Genomic DNA, 21,694 nt, shown 5'->3' on the forward strand with positions numbered 1-21,694 from the left:
CGTCGCACAGCTCCGGACTTTGCCGAGAGTCGCTTCATGCGTCTCCGGAAAGAGCCGAACCCACCCGACCCCGGAAGTAGCAGCTGGGGCAGCAGCAATCAGAGGGGCAGCGCCGGTGTCCGGCAGCATCCGAGGGGACAATGGAGGCCGGCGGCAGCTAGGTAAGGGTGGAAGCCCTGGGCTCTGATACATTGTATCACACACACACTGCAACAATGTATCATCATTATCCGCCTCTAGCGCCGTACTGCCCGAGGAATGGCTGCCAGGGGGAAGGGGGGTGGGGTGGTCTATGTATTATATATTATCCAGCTATACATTATCTGTGTATTATATATTATCCAGCTATACATTATCTATGTATTATATATTATCCAGCTATACATTATCTGTGTATATTATATTATCCAGCTATACATTATCTGTGTATTATATATAATCCAGCTATACATTATCTGTGTATATTATATATTATCCAGCTATACATTATCTGTGTATAATATATATTATCCAGCTATACATTATCTGTGTATTATATATTATCCAGCTATACATTATCTGTGTATTATATATTATCCAGCTATACATTATCTGTGTATTATATATTATCCAGCTATACATTATCTGTGTATTATATATTATCCAGCTATACATTATCTGTGTATATTATATTATCCAGCTATACATTATCTGTGTATATTATATATTATCCAGCTATACATTATCTGTGTATATTATATATTATCCAGCTATACATTATCTGTGTATTATATATTATCCAGCTATACATTATCTGTGTATATTATATATTATCCAGCTATACATTATCTGTGTATTATATATTATCCAGCTATACATTATCTGTGTATTATATATAATCCAGCTATACATTATCTGTGTATATTATATATTATCCAGCTATACATTATCTGTGTATTATATATTATCCAGCTATACATTATCTGTGTATTATATATAATCCAGCTATACATTATCTGTGTATATTATATTATCCAGCTATACATTATCTGTGTATATTATATATTATCCAGCTATACATTATCTGTGTATTATATATAATCCAGCTATACATTATCTGTGTATATTATATATTATCCAGCTATACATTATCTGTGTATTATATATTATCCAGCTATACATTATCTGTGTATTATATATTATCCAGCTATACATTATCTGTGTATTATATATTATCCAGCTATACATTATCTGTGTATATTATATTATCCAGCTATACATTATCTGTGTATATTATATATTATCCAGCTATACATTATCTGTGTATATTATATATAATCCAGCTATACATTATCTGTGTATATTATATTATCCAGCTATACATTATCTGTGTATATTATATTATCCAGCTATACATTATCTGTGTATATTATATATTATCCAGCTATACATTATCTGTGTATATTATATATTATCCAGCTATACATTATCTGTGTATTATATATTATCCAGCTATACATTATCTGTGTATATTATATATTATCCAGCTATACATTATCTGTGTATTATATATTATCCAGCTATACATTATCTGTGTATTATATATAATCCAGCTATACATTATCTGTGTATATTATATATTATCCAGCTATACATTATCTGTGTATTATATATTATCCAGCTATACATTATCTGTGTATTATATATAATCCAGCTATACATTATCTGTGTATATTATATTATCCAGCTATACATTATCTGTGTATATTATATATTATCCAGCTATACATTATCTGTGTATTATATATAATCCAGCTATACATTATCTGTGTATATTATATATTATCCAGCTATACATTATCTGTGTATTATATATTATCCAGCTATACATTATCTGTGTATTATATATTATCCAGCTATACATTATCTGTGTATTATATATAATCCAGCTATACATTATCTGTGTATATTATATATTATCCAGCTATACATTATCTGTGTATTATATATTATCCAGCTATACATTATCTGTGTATTATATATTATCCAGCTATACATTATCTGTGTATTATATATTATCCAGCTATACATTATCTGTGTATTATATATTATCCAGCTATACATTATCTGTGTATTATATATTATCCAGCTATACATTATCTGTGTATAATATATATAATACAGCTATACATTATCTGTGTATAATATATATTATCCAGCTATACATTATCTGTGTATAATATATATTATCCAGCTATACATTATCTGTGTATAATATATATAATACAGCTATACATTATCTGTGTATTATATATTATCCAGCTATACATTATCTGTGTATTATATATTATCCAGCTATACATTATCTGTGTATTATATATTATCCAGCTATACATTATCTGTGTATTATATATTATCCAGCTATACATTATCTGTGTATTATATATTATCCAGCTATACATTATCTGTGTATTATATATTATCCAGCTATACATTATCTGTGTATTATATATTATCCAGCTATACATTATCTGTGTATTATATATAATCCAGCTATACATTATCTGTGTATAATATATATAATACAGCTATACATTATCTGTGTATAATATATATTATCCAGCTATACATTATCTGTGTATTATATATTATCCAGCTATACATTATCTGTGTATTATATATTATCCAGCTATACATTATCTGTGTATTATATATTATCCAGCTATACATTATCTGTGTATAATATATATAATACAGCTATACATGATTATCTGTGTGTGTTATATATAATGCAGCTATACATTACTTGTGTGTGTATAATATATATAATACAGCTATACATGATTATCTGTGTGTGTTATATATAATGCAGCTATACATTACTTGTGTGTGTATAATATATATAATACAGCTATACATTACTTATCTGTGTGTGTATTATATATATAATGCAGCTATACATTACTTATCTGTGTGTGTATTATATATAATGCAGCTATACATTACTTATCTCTGTGTGAGTGTATTATATAAAATGCAGCTATACATTATCTGTGTATTATATATAATCCAGCTATACATTACTTATCTGTATGTGTATATTACATATAATCCAGCTATACATTACCTATCTGTGTGTGTATAATATATATAATACAGCTATACATTACGTGTGTGTGTGTATTATATATATCATGCAGCTATACATTACTTATCTCTGTATATTATATATAATGCAGCTATACATTACTTATCTCTGTATATTATATATAATGCAGCTATACATTACTTATCTCTGTATATTATATATAATGCAGCTATACATTACTTATCTCTGTGTGTATATTATATATGATACAGCTATACATTACTTGTGTGTGTGTGTATATTATATATAATGCAGCTATACATTACTTATCTGTGTGTGTATATTATATATAATGCAGCTATACATTACTTATCTGTGTGTGTATATTATATATAATGCAGCTATACATTACTTATCTGTGTATATTATATATATATAATGCAGCTATACATTACTTATCTGTATGTGTATATTATATATAATGCAGCTATACATTACTTGTCTGTGTGTGTATATTATATATATAATGCAGGTATACATTACTTATCTCTGTGTGTGTATATTATATATAATGCAGCTATACATTACTTGTCTGTGTGTGTAATATATATATATAATGCAGCTATACATTACTTATCTGTGTGTGTATATATATATATATATATATATATTTATAATGCAGCTATACATTACTTATCTCTGTGTGAGTGTATTATATAAAATGCAGCTATACATTATCTGTGTATTATATATAATGCAGCTATACATTATCTGTGTATTATATGTAATGCAGCTATACATTACTTATCTGTGTGTGTATATTATATATAATCCAGCTATACATTACTTATCTCTCTGTGTGTATATTAGATATAATGCAGCTATACATTACTTATCTCTGTATATTATATATAATGCAGCTATACATTACTTATCTCTGTGTGTATATTATATATAATGCAGCTATACATTACTTATCTCTATGTGTGTATATTATATATAATGCAGCTATACATTATCTCTGTGTATATTATATATATAATGCAGGTATACATTACTTATCTGTGTGTATTTTATATGTAATGCAGCTATACATTACTTATCTCTCTGTGTGTATATATGTATTGCAGCTATACATTGTGTATAATATATATATATATATATATATATATATATATATAATGCAGGTATACATTACTTATCTGTGTGTGTAATATATAATGCAGCTATACATTATCTGTGTATATTATATATAATACAGCTATACATTACGTGTGTGTGTATATTATATATAATGCAGCTATACATTACTTATCTGTGTGTGTATATTATATATAATGCAGCTATACATTACTTATCTCTCTGTGTGTATATATGTATTGCAGCTATACATTGTGTATAATATATATATATATATATATATATATAATGCAGGTATACATTACTTATCTGTGTGTGTAATATATAATGCAGCTATACATTATCTGTGTATATTATATATAATACAGCTATACATTACGTGTGTGTGTATATTATATATAATGCAGCTATACATTACTTCTGTGTGTGTATATTATATATAATGCAGCTATACATTACTTCTGTGTGTGTATATTATATATAACGCATGGGGGAGGAAGTGACAGTAGTGAGTGTGTGTGAAAGATAATTGTGTATCCCCCCTGACACACACCTGTCTGGACGGCATGAGACGTGGCGCCGCTGATGGGCATGAGACGTGACGCCGCTGATGGGCATGAGACGTGTTTGGTCCTGATGAACACACCCCATCACACGACGTCACGGGCGGCACCTCTGCTCTCTGTCCCCAGGTCACGGGCGGCACCTCTGCCCTCTGTCCCCAGGTCACGGGCGGCACCTCTGCCCTCTGTCCCCAGGTCAAGGGCGGCCCTTCCACATGGTCTCTTCATTACAGGTGGCAATTCCATTCGTGTAAGACATGACCCCTCCACCCTCTCTCCCCATGTCACACTTGCCCTCCTTGCCATCTTAACCTGGGTCGTATGTGATTATCACCACCCTGTCTCCAGTTGTCACACATCCGGGTGTCAGTGACGCCCATAGTGGTATGTCTGTACACACCAGGTGCGGGGCGCTGGTCAGTGACGCCCATAGTGGTATGTCTGTACACACCAGGTGCGGGGTGCTGGTCAGTGACGCCCATAGTGGTATGTCTGTACACACCAGGTGCGGGGTGCTGGTCAGTGACGCCCATAGTGGTATGTCTGTACACACCAGGTGCGGGGCGCTGGTCAGTGACGCCCATAGTGGTATGTCTGTACACACCAAGTGCGGGGCGCTGGTCAGTGACGCCCATAGTGGTATGTCTGTACACACCAGGTGCGGGGCGCTGGTCAGTGACGCCCATATTGGTATGTCTGTACACCCCAGGTGCGGGGCGCTGGTCAGTGACGCCCATAGCGGTATGTCTGTACACACCAGGTGCGGGGCGCTGGTCAGTGACGCCCATAGCGGTATGTCTGTACACACCAGGTGCGGGGCGCTGGTCAGTGACGCCCATAGTGGTATGTCTACACCCCAGGTGCAGGGTGCTGGTCAGTGATGGGGGGCATATTGAAAATTTTCCCCCTTCAAAATGTAAATCTGCCCCCCTCACTGACCAGCACCCTGCGCATGACGTGAACGCTAGAAATGACTTGTTCTCGGCTGTATGGGACCCGTGGTTCTGCTGTATGGGACCCGTGGTTCTGCTGTATGGGTTGGGGTGCAGGTGGGATTGATATCACTCTTCATTTTGCTCGGAGTCTTTTCTGCTGTATTACATAGTGCTTCTAGCTCTCACTGACTGACCGTAATACTTGCTGCATATAAACCGCTCTCACCGGACCATTGCTTGGTCTATTCCACCTGTACAATACCCTGACTCTCTGTCTTCCTGGGCAGAGCCGGCCTGAGGCTGCTGTATACTTTATGGTGGTACAGGACAGGGAGGGATGTGAGACCTGCAGAGGGTACTACCCACAGGTAGCGATTCTGCCATGTGGAAGTGGCACTGTGCATACGTACATACACACAGAACAATACCCGCTACTGAGAACTACATCTCCCAGCTGATGAAATGATTCTTCTTGTCCGTATTTATATACCATATGGGTCTCATACATGTATTTTCCCCTGTCACACGGAACATGCCACTGTTTTCGGACACGTCTTGCAGTAAAATGCAGACAAGGGTTTTCTCTCCTTTGACATTTCAGCATTTTAAACTGATATCTTTGCATTTTAGCATATTGTGTTGTGTCCTTGGAACTGTATAGTATAGTATAGTATGTGCTCATGATAAGTCATCTGATTAGGTGTAACCTTTTACCTGTGAGACATGACCACCCCGTGCCCTGTATGTAATGTGTATGTACATTGCTCTGCAATAATAACTAACTGCACGTGGCAATCTGGGGGGTTGTTACTGACCCGTCTGTTGCTGTTTTAGGCTGAGCATAAGCGCGTTGATGAGATTCGCTGTGAATTGCGTCATCATTGCGCAGTGGAGAGATGCTGATACGGTTTGCGTCGTCCCGCCCCTCACGCTGGACCCCTGCATCTCCTGTATGGGAGCTCCCAGAGGGGCGATCGTCAGGATATTCCCTGATCAGTATAAGTCATACTGACTGCTGCTAATAATTGTAGCTATATTCAATAGATGGGAGTGTCAGCTCTTGGGCACAGGATCTCAGAGTGCCAGATGCTGGCCTCAGGGTAGGGTTCAGCTGCTGAGTTAGGATCTTATTACATGACCTATGGAGTGTAAGCCTGTGAGCAGGGCCCTCGTACCTCTCTGTCTGTTATGACCCAGTCTCGTCTTATCTCTGTATGTAATTGTAAAGCGCGATGCTATATAAATGTTAATAAGAATATGGAGAGCTGGTGCTTGCTGGGAGAACTTTGTTTAGTGGCCTAAAGCAGAAGATTGGCGCATTATTCCAGCGTCGCGAAGCTACGATCGCGTACAACTCACTCGGAGTAAACCTATTTAACGTTTCTCCCAAACTATAAGGGTAAGCGCAACGCGTGTAGCATAAACCTAAGGGTAAGCGCAACACGTGGAGCATAAACCTAAGGGTAAGCGCAACACGTTTAGCACAAACCTAAGGGTAAGCGCAACACGTGTAACATAAACCTAAGGGTAAGCGCAACACGTGTAGCACAAACCTAAGGGTAAGCGCAACACGTGTAGCACCAACCTAAGGGTAAGCGCAACACGTGGAGCACAAACCTAAGGGTAAGCGCAACACGTGGAGCATAAACCTAAGGGTAAGCGCAACACGTGGAGCATAAACCTAAGGGTAAGCGCAACACGTGGAGCATAAACCTAAGGGTAAGCGCAACACGTGGAGCATAAACCTAAGGGTAAGCGCAGCACGTGTAGCATAAACCTAAGGGTAAGCGCAGCACGTGGAGCATAAACCTAAGGGTAAGCGCAACACGTGTAGCACAAACCTAAGGGTAAGCGCAACACGTGTAACATAAACCTAAGGGTAAGCGCAACACGTGTAGCACAAACCTAAGGGTAAGCGCAACACGTGTAGCACCAACCTAAGGGTAAGCGCAACACGTGTAGCACCAACCTAAGGGTAAGCGCAACACGTGGAGCACCAACCTAAGGGTAAGCGCAACACGTGGAGCACCAACCTAAGGGTAAGCGCAACACGTGGAGCACCAACCTAAGGGTAAGCGCAACACGTGGAGCACCAACCTAAGGGTAAGCGCAACACGTGGAGCACCAACCTAAGGGTAAGCGCAACACGTGGAGCACCAACCTAAGGGTAAGCGCAACACGTGTAGCCTAAGGGTAAGCGCAACACGTGTAGCATAAACCTAAGGGTAAGCGCAACACGTGGAGCATAAACCTAAGGGTAAGCACAACACGTGTAGCATATACCTAAGGGTAAGCACAACACGTGGAGCATAAACCTAAGGGTAAGCACAACACGTGTAGCATTAAATAACACACCCAATAAGGGTAAACATAACACCGATGGCCCTCATACAGCCAGCCTCAATACACTGTGATGTGAGATGCCTGGCATCAGTGAGCCACCAGGTCCCGTGCGTCTAGGCTTGTGTCTTTATGCAGAAAAATGCGTCTTAGTTGCTATCGGATACGACATACCGCTTTACGAGACTGCACTAATGACTTTGATAAGTGACACTTGTACATGTGTGTGCGTCTGAGTCTGTATAAGAAGCACAACGGAACTTGGTGTAAAAAACTGTGCGGCTACAGATCTCTCTGCTAATGATGCTTAGATCTATGTACCTTCTCCTGACCTCCCCCCCTCTCTCCTCACTCATATCTCCAGCTGTCTCTCTGCTCTCTCTTCCTGGATGTCCCAGTCTTACACTTACCATGTCTGAGCTGATCATCTCTCCACCCTCCCACATAACCTCACTTCCCACTATTCTCCACCTCTCTACAAAGACCCACTAAAACTTCATCATAGCCTTCCAGCTCTCATCCTATTCCACTACTTCATCATAGCCTTCCAGCTCTCATCCTATTCCACTACTTCATCATAGCCTTTCAGCTCTCATCCTAACCCTCCACTTCATCATAGCCTTCCAACTCTCATCCTAACCCACTACTTCATCATAGCCTTCCAGCTCTCATCCTATCCCACTACTACATCATAGCCTTCCAGCTCTCATCCTATCCCACTACTACATCATAGCCTTCCAGCTCTCATCCTATCCCGCTACTTCATCATAGCCTTCCAGCTCTCATCCTATCCCGCTACTTCATCATAGCCTTCCAGCTCTCATCCTAACCCGCTACTACATCATAGCCTTCCAGCTCTCATCCTATCCCACTACTACATCATAGCCTTCCAGCTCTCATCCTATCCCACTACTACATCATAGCCTTCCAGCTCTCATCCTATCCCACTGCTTCATCATAGCCTTCCAGCTCTCATCCTAACCCACTGCTTCATCATAGCCTCCCAGCTCTCATCCTATCCCACTACTTCATCATAGCCTCCCAGCTCTCATCCTAACCCACTACTTCATCATAGCCTTCCAGCTCTCATCCTAACCCACTACTTCATCATAGCCTCCCAGCTCTCATCCTAACCCACTACTTCATCATAGCCTTCCAGCTCTCATCCTATCCCATTACTTCATCATAGCCTTCCAGCTCTCATCCTAACCCACTACTTCATCATAGCCTTCCAGCTCTCATCCTATCCCATTACTTCATCATAGCCTTCCAGTTCTCATTCTATCCCACTACTTCATCATAGCCTTCCAGCTCTCATCCTAACCCACTACTTCACCATAGCCTTCCAGCTCTCATCCTAACCCACTACTTCATCATAGCCTTCCAGCTCTCATCCTATCCCACTACTTCATCATAGCCTTCCAGCTCTCATCCTAACCCACTACTTTACCATAGCCTTCCAGCTCTCATCCTATCCCACTACTTCATCATAGCCTTCCAGCTCTCATCCTAACCCTCTTCTACATACACCTTCCTCCCTGTCTACCCCTATCGGTCTGCCACCTGCCTCTCCCCTTTACACTGTAAGCTCTCACAGCAGGGCCCTCTGTCCTCATGTGACTTTCCTTCGCTTACCTCTGCTTTCATCTACTCCTTACTCCCCACTAGGGCACCTAACACCTGGATTATACACATTGCTGCAATAGTGGTCATAACACTCACATAAACAGCAGGGAGTCAGCAACCTTGTCCTGCATTGTATTGTACTCTTAAGCTGGGTACACACTGACAGATACATTGGCCGATCAATTGATCGGCCAGTGTATCATCTGCTATCGGGCCGTGTGTACTTGCGATATGTCGGTGAACATCGGTGTTCACCGACATGGACAGATATGTCTGCAGACTGCCCGTACACACACAGCGTCAGCCGCGGGGACTGGGCAGGACATGCCCCCAACATGCCCGCCGGGACCCGCAGCAAGACACAGATGATGGTCGCTCAGTGTGTATGAACGTCCATCATCTGCAGATATATCTGTCAGGTGTGTACCCACCTTAAACAAATGCGCGAACAAGGAGCCAGTGACTTATGTACTGTATAAGGCGCTGCGGAACCCTTGTGGCGCCATATAAATAAAAGATAATATGACGTGAATAAGACACTCAGTGTAAGCCGAGTCGCACAGGACCTGCCACGCCAAGAAGGCCTGTTTGGCTCAACTGCGTGGTATAAAACTATAATGGTAACCACAACATGCGTAGCATAAAAGTAAAAATGAATATAATAAGTGTTCTGGCTCTAGTAAGATCCACCCTGGTGTGTTCCCTGTGGGGCTGATTAGTAAGGTAAGATTATCTATTTATGTATTTGTAGTGTCATTTAGCGGTCATGTCTTATGTGTGATACTTTTCCGTGATTTATATCCTGTAGAGCGAAACCTCCAATTAACCTTTTAACAAGTTTTGTCTGTCTGTTTTATGTCTGTACTAATTAGAGGTGCTCTGCAGAAATGAACATAGATGATCCTGGATGTATGTGTTGCGTGTCACTGGTGTGTTTGTACCTAGCCGATGTATGTGTTGCGTGTCACTGGTGTGTTTGTACCTAGCCGGTGTATGTGGTGCGTGTCACTGGTGTGTTTGTACCTAGCCGATGTATGTGGTGCGTGTCACTGGTGTGTTTGTACCTAGCCGATGTATGTGGTGCGTGTCACTGGTGTGTTTGTACCTAGCCGGTGTATGTGGTGCGTGTCACTGGTGTCTTTGTACCTAGCCGGTGTATGTGGTGCGTGTCACTGGTGTCTTTGTACCTAGCCGGTGTATGTGGTGCGTGTCACTGGTGTCTTTGTACCTAGCCGGTGTATGTGGTGCGTGTCACTGGTGTCTTTGTACCTAGCCGATGTATGTGGTGCGTGTCACTGGTGTCTTTGTACCTAGCCGATGTATGTGGTGCGTGTCACTGGTGTGTTTGTACCTAGCCGATGTATGTGGTGCGTGTCACTGGTGTCTTTGTACCTAGCCGGTGTATGTGGTGCGTGTCACTGGTGTCTTTGTACCTAGCCGGTGTATGTGGTGCGTGTCACTGGTGTCTTTGTACCTAGCCGGTGTATGTGGTGCGTGTCACTGGTGTGTTTGTACCTAGCCGATGTATGTGGTGCGTGTCACTGGTGTGTTTGTACCTAGCCGGTGTATGTGGTGCGTGTCACTGGTGTGTTTGTACCTAGCCGATGTATGTGGTGCGTGTCACTGGTGTGTTTGTACCTAGCCGGTGTATGTGGTGCGTGTCACTGGTGTGTTTGTACCTAGCCGGTGTATGTGGTGCGTGTCACTGGTGTGTTTGTACCTAGCCGATGTATGTGGTGCGTGTCACTGGTGTGTTTGTACCTAGCCGATGTATGTGGTGCGTGTCACTGGTGTCTTTGTACCTAGCCGATGTATGTGGTGCGTGTCACTGGTGTCTTTGTACCTAGCCGATGTATGTGGTGCGTGTCACTGGTGTCTTTGTACCTAGCCGATGTATGTGGTGCGTGTCACTGGTGTGTTTGTACCTAGCCGGTGTATGTGGTGCGTGTCACTGGTGTGTTTGTACCTAGCCGGTGTATGTGGTGCGTGTCACTGGTGTGTTTGTACCTAGCCGGTGTATGTGGTGCGTGTCACTGGTGTGTTTGTACCTAGCCGATGTATGTGGTGCGTGTCACTGGTGTGTTTGTACCTAGCCGATGTATGTGGTGCGTGTCACTGGTGTCTTTGTACCTAGCCGATGTATGTGGTGCGTGTCACTGGTGTCTTTGTACCTAGCCGATGTATGTGGTGCGTGTCACTGGTGTCTTTGTACCTAGCCGGTGTATGTGGTGCGTGTCACTGGTGTGTTTGTACCTAGCCGGTGTATGTGGTGCGTGTCACTGGTGTGTTTGTACCTAGCCGGTGTATGTGGTGCGTGTCACTGGTGTGTTTGTACCTAGCCGATGTATGTGGTGCGTGTCACTGGTGTGTTTGTACCTAGCCGATGTATGTGGTGCGTGTCACTGGTGTGTTTGTACCTAGCCGGTGTATGTGGTGCGTGTCACTGGTGTCTTTGTACCTAGCCGGTGTATGTGGTGCGTGTCACTGGTGTGTTTGTACCTAGCCGGTGTATGTGGTGCGTGTCACTGGTGTGTTTGTACCTAGCCGATGTATGTGGTGCGTGTCACTGGTGTGTTTGTACCTAGCCGGTGTATGTGGTGCGTGTCACTGGTGTGTTTGTACCTAGCCCGTTCCCTGTGGCACACCACAACTATGGCCCGTATTCAATTTGAGGCAAAAAGTTAATTTTTTGGGAGAAAAATAACTATGGCTATCAAATTTGGGGTACATAAAAATGGGTGCAAGGATATTTATTTATATTTTTATATGTTCTTTTTAATGAAACACCGTATACAATATAAAAAAAATAAAAACAATATTTGTTACATATCAAATCGGTAACTGGAAACAGAATCAAAAACAAAATAATCTTAAATCGTCACAATAATAAGAACATATATTCATAACAATAAATTGAATCTAAATAATCAAATCAATCGCCTTGAAACAATGCTCCCAATAAAACCTTCACTACAACCTTGTCAAAAAACGAGAGGCGAGAGTTATGTGCAAGGCTAGTTTTAAGTCCCTAAAATTATTATTAAAAATTCTTCAAAAATGCACCTGCCGCTACTACCCGCAATGAAGAAAACACCTGCCGCATACTTTGGAACCCCTCTGCAATTATTTAAGCTATTTTAGAAGTGTGTTCCCTATTTTTTTTTCTTTTTTTTTTTTTTTTTATATATAACCAGAAAATGTAAAATTTTGGGGTGTCCCGATTTTTTATATATTTTTTTTAAACTTTTTTTTGCACACATTGTTTTTAGGGGCCATTCCCAGGGCTGCAGGCTATTTTTTTTATTAAGCCTGAACCCATAAACCCCAATTCTGCACTTTTTTTTCGCCAGCTATAGGCTGGTGAATAATTATCCCTGTTTTTTTTACATTGACTTTTCGCATCGGCGAAAACTCTTTGTAGTTGAATACAGGGATAATGACAATAGGCGAAAATGACGTCATCGGCGATAAATTATATCGCCACTAACGGGTTTTCGCCTCAAATTGAATATGGCCCTATAATGGAATGAGTTAGTGAGATGTTAGGGTGCCTGGGTGACGAGATCGCTGAGCTGTGTCCTGTGCACCTCCTGCTGGTCATCTGTTGTATTACAGGCTGCTGGCACTGACATTCTCATTGGCTTTATAACTCCGTCTACACAATGGGGTCAATCCAATCAGGTGCGAGGTGCTGTTTTCTCTGCAAAGTCATTGTGCCATCCAATTAGCAACTCGCACTGATCCAATCAGAGTGATCTCGCATGTTTCCATTCGCACCTTCCTGAGGGTGAGAGATGGGAAGGAAGATCTTTATTATAGGGTTAAAATGTCAGGACACCGTGATGAACCCCTTGTACACCCGCCCCCCCCACCCCCCCAATCACTAATTAGGCAATTGGAAGTTTCCAATTAGCAAAATTAGACCAATAATTACATGACATTTTTTGGGGTAGAAAAAAAACAATATCATCTTTTTCGTTAGTTGAGGCACCCCAAATTTAATTACAGTGTGTTTTTTTTTTTAAATTGATAAATAATTTGCTTTTTATGTTGTTATCACAAATCAGCCATTTGACACCATTTAAAAATCTTCCGTACTTACCTTATGCCCACGAACAGCCTTCTATAGTACTGCTGACCAAATTATCCATTTTGGGGGGTTCAGAATGGTCTCCCCTCTTTTTCAGGCACTTCTCTCACATTTGACAGTCCATTTGCAAACCCTCGCTGCGCGTACCGTGAATAGGCATTTTTAATTGGATTGGAGAATTCTCAGATGTTCATTTGTGCGCAATCCTGCGAGTTTCATGAAACAAACTCCCAATTCGCCCCTCTTTGGATGCCCCCCATTGTCTGTGTCTGTTGTGTTATCGGCTTAATGTGCTTTGTTCCTCTTGGAATGGCAGTCACTACAGCTACGCCCTGTCAGCCCACCCCGGGGTCACTACAGCTACACCCTGTCAGCCCACCCCGGGGTCACTGCAGCTACGCCCTGTGAGCCCACCCCGGGGTCACTGCAGCTACGCCCTGTGAGCCCACCCCGGGGTCACTGCAGCTACGCCCTGTGAGCCCGTCCCGGGGTCACTGCAGCTACGCCCTGTGAGCCCGTCCCGGGGTCACTGCAGCTACGCCCTGTGAGCCCGTCCCGGGGTCACTGCAGCTATACGCCCTGTGAGCCCGTCCCGGGGTCACTACAGCTACGCCCTGTCAGCCCACCCCGGGGTCACTACAGCTACGCCCTGTCAGCCCACCCCGGGGTCACTACAGCTACGCCCTGTGAGCCCACCCCGGGGTCACTACAGCTACGCCCTGTGAGCCCACCCCGGGGTCACTGCAGCTACGCCCTGTGAGCCCACCCCGGGGTCACTGCAGCTACGCCCTGTGAGCCCACCCCGGGGTCACTGCAGCTACGCCCTGTGAGCCCACCCCGGGGTCACTGCAGCTACGCCCTGTGAGCCCACCCCGGGGTCACTGCAGCTACGCCCTGTGAGCCCACCCCGGGGTCACTGCAGCTACGCCCTGTGAGCCCACCCCGGGGTCACTGCAGCTACGCCCTGTGAGCCCACCCCGGGGTCACTGCAGCTACGCCCTGTGAGCCCACCCCGGGGTCACTGCAGCTACGCCCTGTGAGCCCACCCCGGGGTCACTGCAGCTACGCCCTGTGAGCCCACCCCGGGGTCACTGCAGCTACGCCCTGTGAGCCCACCCCGGGGTCACTGCAGCTACGCCCTGTGAGCCCACCCCGGGGTCACTGCAGCTACGCCCTGTGAGCCCACCCCGGGGTCACTGCGGCTACGCCCTGTGAGTCCACCCCGGGGTCACTGCGGCTACGCCCTGTGAGCCCACCCCGGGGTCACTGCGGCTACGCCCTGTGAGCCCACCCCGGGGTCACTGCGGCTACGCCCTGTGAGCCCACCCCGGGGTCACTGCGGCTACGCCCTGTGAGCCCACCCCGGGGTCACTGCGGCTACGCCCTGTGAGCCCACCCCGGGGTCACTGCGGCTACGCCCTGTGAGCCCACCCCGGGGTCACTGCGGCTACGCCCTGTGAGCCCACCCCGGGGTCACTGCGGCTACGCCCTGTGAGCCCACCCCGGGGTCACTGCGGCTACGCCCTGTGAGCCCACCCCGGGGTCACTGCGGCTACGCCCTGTGAGCCCACCCCGGGGTCACTGCGGCTACGCCCTGTGAGCCCACCCCGGGGTCACTGCGGCTACGCCCTGTGAGCCCACCCCGGGGTCACTGCGGCTACGCCCTGTGAGCCCACCCCGGGGTCACTGCCGCTACGCCCTGTGAGCCCACCCCGGGGTCACTGCAGCTACGCCCTGTGAGCCCACCCCGGGGTCACTGCAGCTACGCCCTGTGAGCCCACCCCGGGGTCACTGCAGCTACGCCCTGTGAGCCCACCCCGGGGTCACTGCAGCTACGCCCTGTGAGCCCACCCCGGGGTCACTGCAGCTACGCCCTGTGAGCCCACCCCGGGGTCACTGCAGCTACGCCCTGTGAGCCCACCCCGGGGTCACTGCAGCTACGCCCTGTGAGCCCACCCCGGGGTCACTGCAGCTACGCCCTGTGAGCCCACCCCGGGGTCACTGCAGCTACGCCCTGTCAGCCCACCCCGGGGTCACTACAGCTACGCCCTGTCAGCCCACCCCGGGGTCACTACGGGCAGTAATAAAGGCACAGTGCTATTATATGTTATACTCCTATGATGATAAAACATTATGTACTATCAATCCCCCAATCATATGTTTTCTGCACCCACCTATTCCTTAGTACAATGAACACATTTACTTTACAGCTAATTATGAGGCCGTGTAATATCAATATGTGCCGTCCCCTAGTCTGCCGCCAACGCTCCGCCCTTTATATATGCGCCAGTGTGACCACGCACATGAGCTTGGAGTAACTCAGTCACTCGGCGGATGCAGGTGTTTTATTTGGCAGGCACTTATGCCGCTTTTATACCGAAATTCCGGGTCTGTCCCGCAGGTTGGAACAGGGTTCCAATCCGGATCAGACCCGGAACTTCCCCTGCACCAACCCAGGATATTCCCAAGCCGGCGCCGTTCACAACGGAGTTGGGTCTGTAGAGACCTGGCTTTTCCGGCGTGGAAGTGGACGCCTGGAGAAGACGTAATCTCTGAGCGCCATTGAAACCGTCCAATTGGCCGGCATGAGCTCCTTTCATCTCCTCCTGTAGCATCTGAGAGACGGGCGTTCTGCTGAATGTTGCTGTTACCACCCTGTACAGCGGCACTTTCTATGTTTATTCTGCCCTGAGGGCACAGCATGAAGGGAACCTGTCCAGTTACATTCTCCTGACTGGTTTGACCACAGTGTACAGAGCTGATTGTTACATTTATACTAACTCTGTTTGTGTTCTACAAGTCTATAATTAATTAGGGAGGGTAAGTGTCGTGGTAATTACACCTAATTTCCTTTGTATCAGCCGCATTCCCCAGGACAGCGTGCTGGCACTGACGGCACTAATGTCGCTTCTCACCCTTTGTGGCCCAGCTCTCTGCCACCCGGCTGGAATAACCTGCTCCTGGCACGTGATGGCACTCTGGAATGACGTATCGCAGGATCAGTGCAGTATAATCACTGGTTCTGCCACGTTGTGTGATATTGCGGCTGCCCACGGGTGTGTGTGGCAGAGGGATGTAGGCAGCTGAGGACGTAGTGACCCCCTGAGCTGACGGTGGACGGGGACCCACGTTAAACATCAAGCAAATTTCTGTCGCCGCCTTTCCTGCTCGTGCGCTAATCCGCCTGTCATTGTGTCCTCCCAGGTCTCGCTGGACATGATTACTTGGACCCCAGGACACCGGGAGCGCTGTACAATGTCCCAATAACACCTATGACAGCTGTGAGGTGAGCTTGGGGGGTAAATTGGGGGAGCTGTACCAATAGTGAGGGACTTGGGGAGGTGGGAAAGATTCTTGTTTGGGGGGTGGGAGGGACCATGATTATGAATTTGTGTAGCGGACAGTTGGGTTACTTAGTGCACGCTATTGGGTAGTGTAATATAGAAGTATAACTGTGTCCATATCGCATATAACGGAGAGAAAGTACCCTGTGCCCAAACATATAACCAGAGAACTGTTCCCATCTCTTCCTGGTGTTATATAGTCACTGTAATAAGTCCAGGTTCCCTATGTCCTACGTGTGATATAGCGCAGATAAATCAGCCCCTCCTGGTCGCTAGACGCTATGTTGGGCAAACTAGAACTCTTCGACACTATACTTTCCAGCCTGCGACATAACAGATAACGGTAATTTTCTGTATTTACAGTCCTGTATATAACGGCAGCATAATCCGTGACCCTGTTACCATTGGGAATCTAAATGATATATGTTTAAAAAAAAGAGATAAATGTCATTGTTTGCATTGAAAGCTTGTGGTAGCCAACCCTGGTCCTCAAGAGCTACCAACAGTGCATGTTTTCCAGGTCTCTTCACAGAATCGCAAGTGTAATAATCAGCTCCACCTGTGGATCTTTTCACATGTGTTGGTGAGTAATGACTACACCTGTGCACCAGCTAGGTGGTCTGGAAAACGTGACCTGTTAGTAGCTCTCCAGGACCGAGGTTGGCTACCCCCTGACTTAGAGCAATAGTTGGGGAAATCCGTATCTCTGCTGCCCGAGGACCAATAGGATTCCCGGAATATACGCGCCACACTGTGAACTGACTGCACTGCGCAGGGGGCAGCGCTGAGTGCGATGGTAATGAGTGTACAGCAGCACTAATGTTACATCGGAGACATGAATAAAATCGTGGCTGGTTTATAGCCGTAAATTATTAGCTAATCTAAAATCAGATGGTTCATTTGAAAATAAATCTAATAAACTGGCGCTCAGGTAAATAGCGCCATAGCCCTGGCATATTGTCCTTTTTATGCTGTATTTGGTTTTGTACAAATGGGCGGTGCCTGTGCATAGGGGCGGTGCCTGTGCATAGGGGCGGTGCCTGTGCATAGGGGCGGTGCCTGTGCATAGGGGCGGTGCCTGTGCAGATGGGCGGTGCCTGTGCAGATGGGCGGTGCCTGTGCAGATGGGCGGTGCCTGTGCAGATGGGCGGTGCCTGTGCAGATGGGCGGTGCCTGTGCAGATGGGCGGTGCCTGTGCAGATGGGCGGTGCCTGTGCAGATGGGCGGTGCCTGTGCAGATGGGCGGTGCCTGTGCAGATGGGCGGTGCCTGTGCAGATGGGCGGTGCCTGTGCAGATGGGCGGTGCCTGTGCAGATGGGCGGTGCCTGTGCAGATGGGCGGTGCCTGTGCAAATGGGCGGTGCCTGTGCAGATGGGCGGTGCCTGTGCAGATGGGCGGTGCCTGTGCAGATGGGCGGTGCCTGTGCAGATGGGCGGTGCCTGTGCAGATGGCCATGTAAACTGAAAACAATGGACTGCCTCAGCCGAGGTGCAGCAATGGCTCCTCTCTGCATAACAAGTCTTTATATTGCTTATCTGTGTCTAGAACATAAAGAACAAAGGATAAGTAACCAGTTCTATTTCATGTCCCCTTTTCAGCTCCGTTGTGCTAATGTTACGCTGTGAGTCTCCCGCATCAGCTTCTTGTTTTGGGCGTCTGTTGGGTACAGAATCCCAGCACCTTCCCCCGTCTCCCTTTTACTCTCCATCAGTAATATTTTAGGAGCATGTGTCCTCCAAGTCGCGATCAGTATCCGTCTGGCACCATCGCAGGGGCGTGTAATCCTATTTGTGCTCTGAGTACGAGCGGCCTGACCTTTCCTGAGCCTTAAATCTTACTCTCATCAGTAACAAGTCCCCCTGACCGATGTCCCTTAGGTGTTCTATATCTAGCTCTGTGTGTGGTCATCCTCAGCTACCGGCCATTTAGGGTCCAAATTCCCCTCACTGTCCTACAGTACGGTTATATGGAGGTGTCGGCATTACGGCCCCAGAGAGTGGTCCCAGTAGAAACAGCGACCGGCTGCTCGCTCTAGGGCTTCCATATTGGTGTAGAGCCGTGATATGTGGATAGGACCTGCCGTGGGTAACAGTCAGTAGATCTGAGCACGTGGAACAGGTGCGATTTCTCCTGTCGCTGCTTCTGTGGTGACTCGCCCTCTTTTATATATAGAAAATTACTCTTTGGGGCTGATGGCGTACAGGCCGGCACAGTTACTCTAATGTGAAACTGATCATATTAAACCATGAACATACTTGAAATTGCAGACGTGTGCGGGTACAATGGACGGCTGTGTATGTCCGGTCCTCCTCCGTCACACGTAGCAGGACAGTGTGTATTACACAGCGAGGAGCACAGCACCACAATTGTCCAGGACGTGCCGGCAGGGTGTGGTTGTATCTGTGGGTCTGTGACCTTCTCTCTCTCCTCCTCCTCTCTCAGGGCGACCTGTCAGACATGCAGTCCTCGGGACACCGCTTCCGCGACGTGGAGCACCATCCTCTTCTTACCGAGAGCGATGGCTATAACACCTCCCTGTCAGAGGGCGAGCTAGCGGACAAGCTGTGGTTCATACGCGACGGCTGTGGCATGGTCTGTGCCGTCATTACGTGGATGCTGGTCGTCTATGCGGACTTTGTGGTGACTTTTGTTATGTTGCTGCCCTCCAGAGACTTTTGGTATTCTGTGATTAACGGGACGGTCTTCAACTGCCTGGCGGTGCTGGCCCTGACCTCCCACATGAGGACCATGCTGACCGACCCGGTGAGTAGCTGACACACTCTTCTGCCGGGTGCTCTTGCCCACTGACCACCCTGTGTACTCTGTCTGCTAGTGATGGGTAATATACACAGGTGTACTCTGCTAGTGATGGGTAATATACACAGGTGTATTCTGTCTGCTAGTGATGGGTAATATACACAGGTGTACTCTGCTAGTGATGGGTAATATACACAGGTGTACTCTGCTAGTGATGGGTAATATACATAGGTGTACTCTGCTAGTGATGGGTAATATACACAGGTGCACTCTGTCTGCTAGTGATGGGTAATATACATAGGTGTACTCTGCTAGTGATGGGTAATATACACAGGTGCACTCTGTCTGCTAGTGATGGGTAATATACACAGGTGTACTCTGCTAGTGATGGGTAATATACACAGGTGTACTCTGCTAGTGATGGGTAATATACACAGGTGTATTCTGTCTGCTAGTGATGGGTAATATACACAGGTGTATTCTGTCTGCTAGTGATGGGTAATATACACAGGTGCACTCTGCTAGTGATGGGTAATATACACAGGAGTATTCTGTCTGCTAGTGATGGGTAATATACACAGGTGCACTCTGCTAGTGATGGGTAATATACACAGGTGTACTCTGTCTGCTAGTGATGGGTAATATACACAGATGTACTCTGTCTGCTAGTGATGGGTAATATACACAGGTGTATTCTGTCTGCTAGTGTTGGGTAATATACACAGGTGTACTCTGTCTGCTAGTGATGGGTAATATACACAGGTGTATTCTGTCTGCTAGTGATGGGTAATATACACAGGTGTACTCTGTCTGCTAGTGATGGGTAATATACACAGGTGTACTCTGCTAGTGATGGGTAATATACACAGGTGCACTCTGCTAGTGATGGGTAATATACACAGGTGCACTCTGTCTGCTAGTGATGGGTAATATACACAGGTGTATTCTGTCTGCTAGTGAGGGGTAATATACACAGGTGTATTCTGTCTGCTAGTGATGGGTAATATACACAGGTGTACTCTGCTAGTGATGGGTAATATACACAGGTGCACTCTGCTAGTGATGGGTAATATACACAGGTGCACTCTGTCTGCTAGTGAGGGGTAATATACACAGGTGTATTCTGTCTGCTAGTGATGGGTAATATACACAGGAGTACTCTGCTAGTGATGGGTAATATACACAGGTGTATTCTGTCTGCTAGTGATGGGTAATATACACAGGTGTATTCTGTCTGCTAGTGATGGGTAATATACACAGGTGTATTCTGTCTGCTAGTGATGGGTAATATACACAGGTGCACTCTGCTAGTGATGGGTAATATACACAGGAGTATTCTGTCTGCTAGTGATGGGTAATATACACAGGTGTACTCTGTCTGCTAGTGATGGGTAATATACACAGGTGTATTCTGTCTGCTAGTGATGGGTAATATACACAGGTGTATTCTGTCTGCTAGTGATGGATTATATACACAGGTGTACTCTGCTAGAGATGGGTAATATACACAGGTGTATTCTGTCTGCTAGTGATGGGTAATATACACAGGTGCACTCTGCTGCTAGTGATGGGTAATATACACAGTTGCACTCTTCTGCTAGTGATGGGTAATATACCCAGGTGCTCTCTGTCTGCTAGTGATGGGTAATATACACAAGTGCCCTCTGCTAGTGATGGGTAATATACACAGGTGTACTCTGCTAGTGATGGGTAAAATACACAGGTGCACTCTGCTAGTGATGGGTAATATACCCAGGTGTATTCTGTCTGCTAGTGATGGGTAATATACACAGGTGTATTCTGTCTGCTAGTGATGGGTAATATACTCAGGT

The 21,694-nt window shown here is 45.5% G+C and overlaps 1 protein-coding gene across 3 annotated transcripts in view; it reads left to right on the forward strand.

Moving 5' to 3' along the window:
- The first annotated feature begins 45 nt into the window (after positions 1 to 45).
- The window catches only part of ZDHHC7 (zDHHC palmitoyltransferase 7), a 38,677-nt gene continuing 17,028 nt past the window's right edge, over positions 46 to 21,694 (forward strand). For all 3 annotated transcript variants that reach the window (XR_015869877.1, XR_015869878.1, XM_088448034.1), the window contains exons 1-3: positions 46 to 161; positions 16,966 to 17,047; positions 19,548 to 19,868. Coding sequence is in view for 1 of the 3 variants with exons in the window: in XM_088448034.1 (XP_088304160.1) it covers positions 19,563 to 19,868 (306 nt within the window). In the remaining 2 variants the exon portion in view is untranslated. The remainder of the gene's footprint in view (positions 162 to 16,965; positions 17,048 to 19,547; positions 19,869 to 21,694) is intronic.

This window comes from Taudactylus pleione, unplaced genomic scaffold (genome assembly GCF_031769625.1).
Source record: "Taudactylus pleione unplaced genomic scaffold, aTauple2 ptg000447l, whole genome shotgun sequence".
NCBI lineage: Eukaryota > Metazoa > Chordata > Amphibia > Anura > Myobatrachidae > Taudactylus > Taudactylus pleione.